An 11,942-nucleotide genomic window follows, 5' to 3' on the forward strand; every position below is an offset into this window, starting at 1 on the left:
AAAGAAACTACGGAGGACACTGAGTCTGTCCATGTGCAGCTGAGGCTGTGCAGTGATTGGAAGGGGATCGAGCTGCTCCGTCATTGGCTGGGTAGCTTGTCTGTGACTGGCTGATAGACGTCTGTGTGTGAGTTGGTGGAGGCGAATGAACTGGAAGCTGTTGCTGGAACATCCAGTCAGGAGGCAGGGACAACGTCACATACTGAATGCTGGGCTCTAACACATCTGTGTGTACGTGAGGCCCGAACACATCTGTGTGTCTGTGAGGCTCGAACACATCTGTGTGTACGTGAGGCCCGAACACATCTGTGTGTCTGTGAGGCTCGAACACATCTGTGTGTCTGTGAGGCCCGAACACATCTGTGTGTCTGTGAGGCTCGAACACATCTGTGTGTCTGTGAGGCGCGAACACATCTGTGTGTCTGTGAGGCCCGAACACATCTGTGTGTCTGTGAGGCTCGAACACATCTGTGTGTACGTGAGGCTCGAACACATCTGTGTGTCTGTGAGGCTCGAACACATCTGTGTGTCCGTGAGGCTCGAACACACCTGTTTGTGTGTGAGGCTCGAGCACACCTGCGTATGCGTGAGGCTCGAACGCACCTGCGTGTGCGTGAGGCTCAAACACATCTGTCTGTGGGACCAAGGCCTCCGTCACTGCTGTCTGCACTGGAGTCACACACATTTTCTTGGCCTGCTGTGTTTCATCTTCAGGTTTGGATGCAGATGCAGCAACACAATCAGACAGAAACACAGATCAGTTTTCTAAACCTTTCAAAACAAGATGGTGTTTCTGAAACCTGCGTTAAACAACATTTTAATACCAACACTGAATCAAATGACATTTAATTTGAAAATGTCACAGTTTGTGTTGATGATTCTGATTTCTTATTAGCTTTGTAGAAATCGTCAGTTCAGTCTTCAGTTAAAGACTTTATGTCAGTGTCGTCGTTCACTGCAGGGAAGCTGTTTGTGTCATTTATATTAAATCTACTAAAATGTAGATCAACACTGAACTTCATATCTTCAAAGTGTGAGTGAGTTGGTTTCTGCTCCTCAGTCTCTTGTATCGATGTTAAACGGTCAATAGCTTTCCAAAATGCAGAATTAATCCTTAAAAGTCCACACATCATCTAGTTTTCATGACATTTCACATGAAAACACGCTGTGATTCACAGAAATATGCTCTTACCTTCAGCACAGGTGGGCTTCCTTCTTCTTTCTCTCTTCCTCTTTTTGCCCTGCACAAAAACAAACGCGACACACTTTGCATTTGACATCAGCTGAGAAAAACTCTTTGCAGTGAGTGTGTGTCATCGGCTCTTGTGTAGTGTGTGTGTCGTGAGCTGTGTGTGAGCAGGGTGTACTTACATAGTTGTGACTGGACGACCAGTCCGGGTGCTGCTGGGCGTGGAGCCGTCTTTCTCTGTCGGCCTGTTCGTAATATGTGGCCTGCTGTTCCTGTGACAGTGACTTCCACTGTGGGCGGACAACAACAAGACGTTAGATAGCATGTACACACACACACACACACACACACACACACACACACACACACACACACACACACATATGCGCGCAGGACATTTCAGTCACACAATGCTGCAAAATCCTTTAGAGTTCAGTTTGTTCTCTGATCATAAAACAGTAAATGAAAAGCTAAATATCAGATTTGGAGTTAGAGGTGTGAGACACTGAGTGTCTCAAACGTACAGAACCAAAACACTTACCTTCTGTCCCAGGACCGTGTTTACAGCCGCATTACCTCGGCTTCTGATTTCGGCCTCAACGTGTGGCCTTTGCTCATTCAGGAACAGCATGAAGGCGTTTGGGGGCTTCTTTATATACTGACCGCCCTCCTGCTGGTTTTGACGCTTTCTCTTTCTATTGGACAAAAACAGAGACAGAGGAGGTGATGTTACAAGAGTGGAAACACAAGATGTGTGTAAGATTGAACCTTGTCTCTGTTGTACTGTCCACTAAAACACATTAAGAGACACTGATTATAATCATATTCATGCAGAACATCAGTGGACAAACAACAGACACCTGAAATCAAACAACAGCTGATTGAAACTAAATAAAAGAAGATCCTAATTTGAATTTGTGTCTGACTTATTCATGTTGACCACAATCACAACTCATGAGAATTATGAAAATTACATTCGTGACCAAAACTGTCCAGAGCAAACTTACTTTGATTTGGACGCGTCTGCTGGAGGAGCAGCAACGACAGCAGGAGCACAAATCTCATACAGCGGCTGTCCATTCCTACACACATAAACAGAGACAGATACACACTTCAGGTGGTAGGTCGAGTGTGTGTGACGATTAAAACTGAAACTCAGTAGCTGTGTTCACTCATGTTTTCACTCATGTGTGTGTTACTTACCACAGTCCTACATAACGCAGGCTCTGGTTGCCTTCAAGGAACCCCGTCACTGGTATGCTGTTGTGCTGGAGACACAAACAGACACAGAACAGGTGATTTGACATGCTGCAGTGGCATCATCTGTCCCCTAGGTGTCAGGATGTTCCCTCCTCATAGATTCTAATAACTTTGAACGAGCTGCTGTCAGACACATCTGGAGGAACTATAGCACTGAGGTATAGAGCTACGATATGTTTCTGTTGAAGGTCACAGAGGTCAGGAGTGTGTCGTCATGTGAAGGTCAGGTGACCACAGAGCAAAAAGCTGCGGTCACCTCAAATCCCAAAGTTATTTGGTTATCAACACAAAAGCAAATTTGCCAGAAGAAAATAAATGAAAAGATGAATCAGTTATCAAAATAGCCACACAGTCGTGTTTTACAATTAATCACATTCAACGCATGTGAAGGGACAACAAAGTGATTTCACATTCAGATTTGTTTCTTGCTTCATTTTGACATAAAACATCCAACACTGATAGCATGTTTATCAGTACAGGTACTCATAGACTCCTAATGATACCTGTGCCTGGCCTATGCTGAGTATCCTACCTGTCCCTGGCTGGAAGCACCTGCCTGACTGTGCAGGTGACCTGGCTGCATGTCTTCTTGACGTGGTGCATAGCTCATGGGGGGAGCTGTCAACAATTGACTTTGCTGCTCAACCCTCTGAGGAGCTGCTCCCAGGGAGCTACAGCCACCATATCCTCCCTCCTCCAGCTCAGCATGGACAGGAGGAGGAGGTGAAGGTGAAAATGAAGGTGAAAGAGGCAGCAGGTCGGGTGCGTCATCCAGAAGATCAAATCCATCCGACTTGAGAATGGAGTGCAACTCTCCCCAGATCTGATCTGCAACGTTATTGTCAGACTCTTGAGGATCCGTTTTGGAGGATGATTGTTGTGCTGAGGGTGGGTGTTGAGGGTAGGTATTGTGCCTCTTCTCAGCATTGACAGGAGGAGGTGAGGTTGAAGGTGGAGTGTGAGGTGCTTCATCCACTAAATCAACTCCAGCCGACTTGAGAATAGACAGCAAGTCTTCCCAGGAATTGTCTGCTACACCACAGTCAGCCTCCTGGAGCTCCGTCTCAGCATTGACAGGAGCATGTGAAGTTGAAGGTTGGGGTGAAGTAGATGGTGGTAGAGTATTCGGCGCTTCATCCACTAAATCTACTCCAGCCGACTTGAGAATAGACAGCAAGTCTTCCCAGGAATTGTCTGCTACACCACAGTCAGCCTCCTGGAGCTCCGTCTCAGCATTGACAGGAGCATGTGAAGTTGAAGGTTGGGGTGAAGTAGATGGTGGTAGAGTATTCGGCGCTTCATCCACTAAATCTACTCCAGTCGACTTGAGAATAGACAGCAAGTCTTCCCAGTCGTTATCTGTCATGGTGCTGTCAACCTGCTCAGGTAACAGATCCATTTTGCTGGCTGGTTTCTGTGCTGTTTGTTGTCCCTGTTGGGTACTGGACTCCTGTCACACACGTTGATAGGAAGCTGAATTTGAGACACTTTTTTACGTGGACTAACATATATTATATGTCATATTATACTCATTGAGGTGTTAATTGTATGATTCACTATATTTATGTGACTGCTGCAGTTTATTATCAGATAAAAAGCTAACATACAAAATGATGGATTAAGAAGCTGTGATGTTAAGGATTTAACTCCTCCTCAGTACATTCATAAGAGTACTTTTACTTTTGACAATACCAAGTGCTCTTACAGTAAGTACTTGAGCTACTTGATTATTTCCATTTTATGCTACTTTATCTTTTTATTCCACCACATTTCAGTGGCATAAATTATACTTTTGTACTCCTCTACAGGCATTCAACAGCCTAACTTTACCAAAGTCCTGTTGCTCTGCTTACAAGTTACACGTTTCTTTACACATTCAGAGTTTACTTAGAAAATCTTTGAATAACTAAAAGAAGCATAAATCACTCATCATGTTATCTGTGCCAGTTATCTGAGAGCCAAGAGTACCCAGCTGGCCTTAAGTGTTAGATTTATCTGTTCCTGCATATAACAGAATGACAGTAAGGATTAGTTCAAAAGCTAACTGTCTAACTACTTACTTAAGATGTTTTGTATTCACTGATGGTTCAGTTCACTGGCTTCAAACTCTTGCTCCGGTTTGGATTATTGTTTGGTCCCACTAAATGTGTAGCTCACACGGCGAAGGCTGCAGGTGAACTGAGCCAAATTCTGCTCAGTAATGTTCTATAAAATATTCCATTCTGTGATTCCATTCTAATGTCAGTGGCATCATCATAAACCATCATCAGTGTCTCCATGTCTTTCTCTGCTCACCGAATACTCTTTATTTCAGTCCTGTCACAAGCAGCTTCAGAAGTATATGACAAAATAGGAAAACCACACTTAGCCTTCAAATAATAATAAAACTTTTAATAAGTTAAATAAAGTAAACAATACAGTAACGTGTATCAAACAGCAAATCAGTATGTATGCAATGTTTGTGTGGGTGAATGAGTGCAGTGGAGTGTATGTGTGGATGTGAAACACAAAATACCAAACAGTCTCAATTGGTAGGCCAAGGAAAGAGAATGAAAAGATCTGGCAGGACTGCTTCCTCGCCTCCATAGCTCCCCAAGCCCAGCCTGCCCAGGTGTGTTACACCTGCTGAATTTTCTGGTCTGCCTATCGATTGCCTGAAAGACAGAAAACGCAGCCAGGCAAAGACAGAAGACCCAGGGCCCCCTATAAGACAGGGTACCTACCCTGGACCTTAAACAAAATGCACTAAGCTATTTACAATGTAAACTTAGAAATTCAAAGAGAATAAATGAGGTGTACTTGGCTTAATCCCAACCACCCTTATCTGTACACTCTTGGGCATCTCCAAGCTCAATAGTCTTGGTGTCTCTGAGTAATTTAAGGGGAAGGGAAATAAGGCTATACAGAGGACAGTGTAAAAGACATGTAGTTACACAGGTACAAGGGGTCAGCTATAATACTATCTTTTTCCTTAATGTGCTGGATTTCCAAGATATAAGGCAACATGTATTTGACTTCACTATCAATTATTCTCCGTTTCTCTTCAGAGACTTCATGAAATCTTTTACAAATTGGTTTTGCATCACTTACATCAATATAATACTCAATCAGATTTGTTTTGTAGGCTTGTCCCCCAAAAAGGGTAAATAATTTTTCAGCCAACTCAATACAAATAAATAAAAAAAACATTCAACAATCCTTAACCTCAGACAATACACGAGCATAATACAGTTTCGGCAGGTGACAATGTTGGATCATTTTCCTGTGGTCTTGAATAGCATTTAGATAGTTTTGTTCTGTCAGCTGACCCACTACAGTGTATGGCCCAACAAACTTGAAATGGCGATCACACAATTGACAGCAAGGCTACCACTTGGTCACCTTTACTAAACTAACGTGTCTCAGCATGTCGGTCAAAGAAATGCTTCACCTTAGCTTGAGATTTTGCCAGTTTTTGTATCGAGAACTGATCAACCATATAAATCCATTTACATAATCTATCAAGTTTGGTGGGGATTCATCTATCATCCACTCATCATGACACTAAAATGTAGAACTGATCATCTTTAAAGACACTGAACTTCACATCTTCGAAGTCTAAATGAGCTGGGTTCTACTCCTCTTGTGATAATTTTAGTAAAGATTGTAAAAAGTATCCTTTTTACAGTTTATTTCAATCAAGTTTGTAAAGCTCTCAGACATACGGAACCCACTCACTTACCCTCCGTCCCAGGGCTGTGCTTACAGCCACACTCGCTTTGTTGCTGGTTGCAGCCAAAGGCTAAATGTTGAGGCCTTTGATTGTTTTTTATATGGATATATGGATTGAGTATATGAGATACTTAAGTATTTCCATTTTCTGCTACTTTATCTTTTCATTCCACCTTATTTCAGTGGCATAAATTATACCTTTTCTACTCTACGTTATGCTGCAGGCACAGGTCTTCAACTCAGTGCCTCTTTATGTTTGATCATCACTTCTTTGAGCAATGTTGATAGCTGCACAACATTATAAATAAGATTAATATCGATATATGATTGTCATTTTCAATTTACAGACCAACTAACTTTCATCATACAAAATAATACTGCCCCTGCCCGTGCTGTCTGCCCTCAATCCCACAGAGGACCAATGTTGATGTCCCCTTGATTCCGGTGGAGTGCTGTAGTTACTTAATATGACCTGTAGAGGACAGAAATACTTTGCGAACAACAATAATTATCATATATGAAAAATAATGTAATTACTTTTACATATATAACCAATCAAGATGTGAAATAGAAATGATGTTTTTATTCTCCACAAAGGAGGACTGCTCTCCTCTCATTACCAGCTAGTGACCTGTTTTGATGACGTCAAATTATCCTTTTCCGCTCTTGCTCGAGGCAGTAAACATGGCGAACGGCTAATTGAGTCGTTGAATGCATTCATTCCTGAAGGGTTTGGATTTCGCTTTCAGAGCTTAAACAGTACACTTTACTTCACTTTTGGTAGGCAGAGGTACGTGTATAGTTCGTTATGCTCTACAGGCTTATTCGAATAAAAGGCATTGTCAGGTTTTGCCTCCTGCGCTGCACTCGATGCTAACGCGGCCCTAGCTACAAGTACAAGCTAACGTTACCCGCTGCATGGCTGAATGAGATTTCTGTCCGTTATGTTTGTTATTGGTTTCAGATTTGTCTTTATTATGTTTGCTAGCCATTTAAACCACCCGCCACGTTTTATGTGTCGTTAACATTAGCTATATTATTAGCGTTAACTTAGTTGTGCGTTGAGTGCCAAGTTTGTTAGCTTTTTAGCTAATAGTAGCTATGCTCAACAATGCTCAACAAGTCGTACAATATTTAGTCTCCGTCTAAATAATTGTTGTATGTGCTGCAGCTAAACTATAGATCCTGTGTATCAATAGTTAGGAATGATTGTTAATATTTTTAACTAAATGTAATTGGCGATTCCTTCGAAATATAGTCCCCCAAAGACTGCTTTGAATTGTTTGTGGATTGAAAAGATGTGATAAGCTGCAAAGCTGTTGAGAGGATGCCAATGATTTTACTTAATCTGACTTCGGTGCTTGGATTTTAATACCTTGCAGGGTGAAAGAGACACATCGGCACGATGGGGAGACGTTCAACCTCCTCCACCAAGAGTGGGAAGTTTATGAACCCCACCGACCAGGCCAGTAAGTGACTTTGCCCACTATAACCAAGAACTGGTTTCTCTGGCGTCAATGCGCTGGGTAGCAGAAGAATTAGCAATATGTCGTTGTCAAAAATCAGATTGATAATTAATTCTCTACCTTCCTCACAGGAAAGGAGGCCAGGAAGAGGGAATTAAAAAAGGTAGTCATGGTCTTAAAATACAGAATTCAGTTTTTAAGTACTTCTTCATCTTAAGTACAACAATAATGTTGTTGTGTTTATAACATTTTACTTTCTTTGTAAATACTCCTGCTAGAACAAGAAGCAGAGAATGATGGTGCGAGCAGCAGTGCTGAAGATGAAGGACCCCAGACAGATCATCAGAGACATGGAGAAGCTTGATGAGATGGGTGAGAGGGCTAAATGTGTATTTTACAGATGAATTAGCTTTTATGCAGTTAAAAATGGGTTTGTACATATGTTGACTGTCCGTAAGAACATTCTTCTCCTGCAAAATGAGAAGAATGTCCTTATTTTTACATTTATATTCCTATTTTTCTGCTTTTCAACACTCTAGCAAAAACTGACAATATTCAAAATTTTACAAATAATTTACTTATTTTGCTTTTCTGGGACACTTTAAACAGAGTTCAACCCAGTTCAGCAGCCCTTGCTGAATGAGAAAGTGTTGAGGGACAAGAGGAAGAAGTTACGTGAGACGTTTGAGCGCATTGTCCGTCTCTATGAAAGAGAGAACCCAGACACCTACAAAGAGCTGCGTAAACTGGAATTGGACTATGAGACCAAACGAGGACAGCTGGCTCTCTATTTTGACTCCGTCAAGGTGTGTTTGTGTAAATGTGTGTTCTAATGAGAAGATGCTTAAACTTTGTGGTGACTCTTACTGTCATGTTTTTGTTTTCTTTTTCAGAATGCAGAGTCAGTGGAGGTTGACAGTATTCCTTTACCAGATATGCCCCACGCCCCCTCAAATATCCACATCCAGGACATCCCTTTACCAGGGGCTCAGCCCCCCTCCATACTGAAGAAGACCACCTCTTTCGGGTAAGCATTGTCCTGTGTCTATTCAAGGTTTCTGCAGGTAAATTAAGTGTACGATGGTGCTGAGTATCACTGTGCCACTGAGGTGAATCTGTTCTTGGGTTTCTCTTAGTAAAGGAATTCTGCCATCATCCACTGGACCGGTTTTGGCAACAGTGCCAGGTGTACCACGTTTACCTCCAGGAAAGAAGCCTCCTGGGCCCCCACCTGGGCCCCCACCGCCACAGGTCCTAGCACTGTATGGTATTCCTGCCCGACGAAGTTATGGCACAGACAGGGGTAATGCACTTACAGTTCCCTGAATTATTACATTTCTGAATGTTAATTTACCTTATAATAATTCTAGCAGCATCATGATTTCATAATTATGTTACTGCTCACCTTTCTGCTTGTTTCCTCAACTCTTGTTCTCTTGAACAGAGCCCTCTATTCCTGGTTTTGAAAAGGACACTGCCATGGAGTTGGGAAGAGATCGGGACAGTGGCAGTGAGAGCGACAGAAATCAGGATGATGTGGACGACGATGAAAGTGACTCTGAAGAGGACAGTGAAGAAGAGAGGGATGAAGGCAGAGACAGTGACCAGAGAATGAGTGTTGACAGGCAGGAGGATGGGAGGGAAAGAGAAGAGGATAGGGAGATGAATGAAAGACATGCTGGTGAGTGTTTCAGAAGTCCTTCAGCTTATTTTTTAAACTTGTCAACTCAAAACAGTTCATTTTATTTGTGTACTGGTGGTTTTGGCAGAAGCACCAAAGATGATACAGGATATACATTCTGGATGATGTGGTGGCGCTCCACAATGTGTAATGAGTGGTTATGCAAATTAGAATGTGTGTTCTTGCACTAATACATTCTTTTGATGGATGTGTTTAATAACCACGATGTTTAACCGCTTTAGGTCGCAGTGTACGTTTTGCGGATATGCCTGCAGAGCCACCTCGTGAAGGAAAGAGGAAGAAAAAGAGGATGGTTAAGAGAACCAAGGCCATAACCCCTCTTCAGGCCATGATGTTAAGGATGGCAGGTACTGTGGTGTACCAATGTCTTTGCTGCCTATTTACCAAACTGGTATACCTTCATTGCTCTTTTTGGTGACATGGTATTAGATTTATTCTTTATCTTTTATCTTCAGGTCAGTCAGTTCCTGAAGAGGAGGAAGAAGAAGAGGTGGAGGAAGAATATACAGATGAATCAGACAGTTCAGACATTGAGGACAGGGGACCGCCAGGGGACAACCAGCCTCAACTTATGTCCAATCAGCGTCTGCCCCCTCCTGCTGGGCCAGTGGGACAGCAAGTGCCTCCACACTTGCAAGGTCCACCAATGGCTGGGCCTCCACCGCTGGGTCCACCCCCAGCTCCTCCGATGAGGCCTCCTGGTCCGCCATCTGGCCCACCTCCTGGCCCACCACCAGGCTAGTTCATATATTTGTTATATGCAATGTTAGGCTCCCAACTCTGGACATTAGAATAAATCCCTGGTCCTGTTGTTTTAAGGTGATATGTTCTGGTCCTGTTGTTTTAAGGTGATATGTTCTGTGATCTTTAGGTGCTCCTCCATTCTTGAGGCCTCCTGGAATGCCTGGAGGCTTGAGGGGTCCAATGCCTCGTCTTCTACCTCCTGGACCCCCACCAGGTCGGCCTCCTGGCCCTCCACCAGGTCCCCCTCCCGGCCTACCGCCAGGCCCACCACCACGAGGCCCCCCTCCCAGACTACCACCTCCGGCACCGCCAGGTAGGCATATGTCTGCATACAGTTTACAAAGGCACACATCAGCACATATGTTCTTAAAATGTAAACTGGGTGTATAAACTGCATATTTTCTTGTGTGTAAACGCAGACCTTAACACATCATTAACCATAAGTGTATATTCAAATCTATGGAGTGATGAAGAGGGATGGCTTGTAAATTTCTCATCAAAATACCCTGTCTCTATACAGGTATCCCACCTCCTCCCCCGAGAGCAGGACCCCCTCGTCCACTTGCCCCACCCCTCTCCCTCTTTCCTCCACCTCTCAACTCCAACGTGCTCAGTGCTCCTCCCAATATTGTCCAGCGGCAAAAAGGCTCAGGATCCAACCAGGATGGGTCACAGAGCAACCTGCCACCTCCTACCATGCCCATGCGACCGGGTGTCATGCAAATGCCTCCTCCCCCAGGGACAGCTGCCGCCCCTACAGGCACCAATCCCGGCGGCAACGCCCCTGGCCACCATCACGCAGCCACCATTGAAAAGCGACCAAACATCACCTCTGTCGCAGCAGGTGGAGGGAGCTTGGCTGCAGGTGCCGGCTCTGGCGGGGCTACAATCTCTGCCAAACCTCAGATCATCAATCCAAAGGCGGAGGTCACCCGTTTTGTGCCCACGGCACTGAGGGTGCGTAGGGACAAGAGCAGTGTGATGCCTGGGGCAACAGCTGGGCCTCTGGAGAAAGTAGGGGGTGGTGTTGGAGGAAGGAGAGGAGATGAAGGCATGGGAGGTGGACAGGGGAAACAGCAGGCAACAGCTGCTCAGATGGGCTTTGTCAACCCAGCCCAAATGGGTGCTGTGTCTCAGCCCAGCATGAAGACTAAGGACCAGGTGTATGAAGCCTTTATGAGGGAGATGGAGGGACTCCTCTGAGACTTGACAGGACAATGCGGCATATGTTCAGTGGGGAATATTTGTTTTCTGTGTTTCTTTGTGCGGAGTTATAGAGGTAGCTGTCTTCAAGGCACTAAGCTAGATCTCCTTTAAAACCAAGGAAAGAGTGCTACACTGTCAGCACAGGTCTCAGCAGGCTCACATTCATTTCATCTGGACTATTAGTTGACACATCAGAGAATGTGAGTGTGAATTACATAAGAAATTTGATTATGTATGTAATTTGAAACATTTAGATTGGTTTCTATGTTACTACTTGACTTAAAAGAACATTTTTCCACAGGAAAAAAAAAATTGCCAGAGGCTATCAAGTGCTCTGTGTCTCAAGTATGTTGTTATTTTTTCCTACAACTGTGTTTTTCTCCAGCCAGCTATTTGTGACTTGCCATGACCAGAAACAGCATCTTGTGTAATTTTATGGCTGACTATTTTATTTGTGATCTTCGAAACATGTTGGACATCTAAAATAAAGTTGTGGAATGTTTGTCTGACTGACAGAACACGTCTAAAGCAGTTTGCTGCAACTAAATAAACACATCCACTAATTTCCCCCTTGTGTTTCACTGTGAGTTAATAAATACATACATGCAACACATTGAAAATATCATTATAGATGCATATTATAACATTTAATTTCATGATGTTT

At 43.6% G+C, this 11,942-nt stretch overlaps 2 protein-coding genes and 1 long non-coding RNA gene across 3 annotated transcripts; 1 reads left to right on the top strand and 2 right to left on the bottom strand.

Moving 5' to 3' along the window:
• Positions 1–445: 445 nt before the first annotated feature.
• LOC124073403 lies at positions 446–1,760 on the bottom strand. Its single transcript, XR_006845678.1, has 3 exons — positions 1,731–1,760; positions 1,372–1,479; positions 446–1,241 (listed from the first exon to the last, which is right to left on the bottom strand). It is a non-coding gene; the product is annotated as an uncharacterized LOC124073403 (long non-coding RNA).
• Positions 1,761–1,766: 6 nt separating this feature from the next.
• Positions 1,767–4,939, bottom strand: LOC124073537 (the record flags this gene model as incomplete). Its single annotated transcript, XM_046415821.1, has 5 exons — positions 4,510–4,939; positions 2,982–3,899; positions 2,393–2,457; positions 2,197–2,271; positions 1,767–1,884 (listed from the first exon to the last, which is right to left on the bottom strand). Coding segments are annotated over exons 2-5 (1,125 nt in total), but the record flags the coding sequence as incomplete, so codon positions are not given.
• Positions 4,940–6,793: 1,854 nt separating this feature from the next.
• Positions 6,794–11,846, top strand: LOC124073703 (WW domain-binding protein 11-like). Its single transcript, XM_046416114.1, has 12 exons — positions 6,794–6,950; positions 7,543–7,629; positions 7,758–7,789; positions 7,905–7,998; positions 8,236–8,432; positions 8,520–8,653; positions 8,763–8,929; positions 9,071–9,307; positions 9,550–9,675; positions 9,784–10,065; positions 10,200–10,385; positions 10,593–11,846. Exons 2-12 carry the CDS (start codon positions 7,566–7,568, stop codon positions 11,273–11,275), a joined length of 2,202 nt encoding a protein of 733 aa, XP_046272070.1. The 5' UTR covers positions 6,794–6,950; positions 7,543–7,565; the 3' UTR covers positions 11,276–11,846.
• The last annotated feature ends 96 nt before the right edge of the window (positions 11,847–11,942 follow it).

The sequence above is a fragment of the Scatophagus argus genome, chromosome 16 (genome assembly GCF_020382885.2).
Source record: "Scatophagus argus isolate fScaArg1 chromosome 16, fScaArg1.pri, whole genome shotgun sequence".
Taxonomy (NCBI): Eukaryota; Metazoa; Chordata; class Actinopteri; family Scatophagidae; genus Scatophagus; species Scatophagus argus.

Bases quoted from the DNA above. Each gene is read 5' to 3' on its own strand.
- LOC124073703 (XM_046416114.1), top strand. From the start codon at position 7,566: ATGGGGAGACGTTCAACCTCCTCCACCAAGAGTGGGAAGTTTATGAAC. The intron at 8,654-8,762 runs GTAAGCATTGTC...GGTTTCTCTTAG, and splicing joins AAGAAGACCACCTCTTTCGG to TAAAGGAATTCTGCCATCAT. The intron at 9,308-9,549 runs GTGAGTGTTTCA...TAACCGCTTTAG, and splicing joins GATGAATGAAAGACATGCTG to GTCGCAGTGTACGTTTTGCG.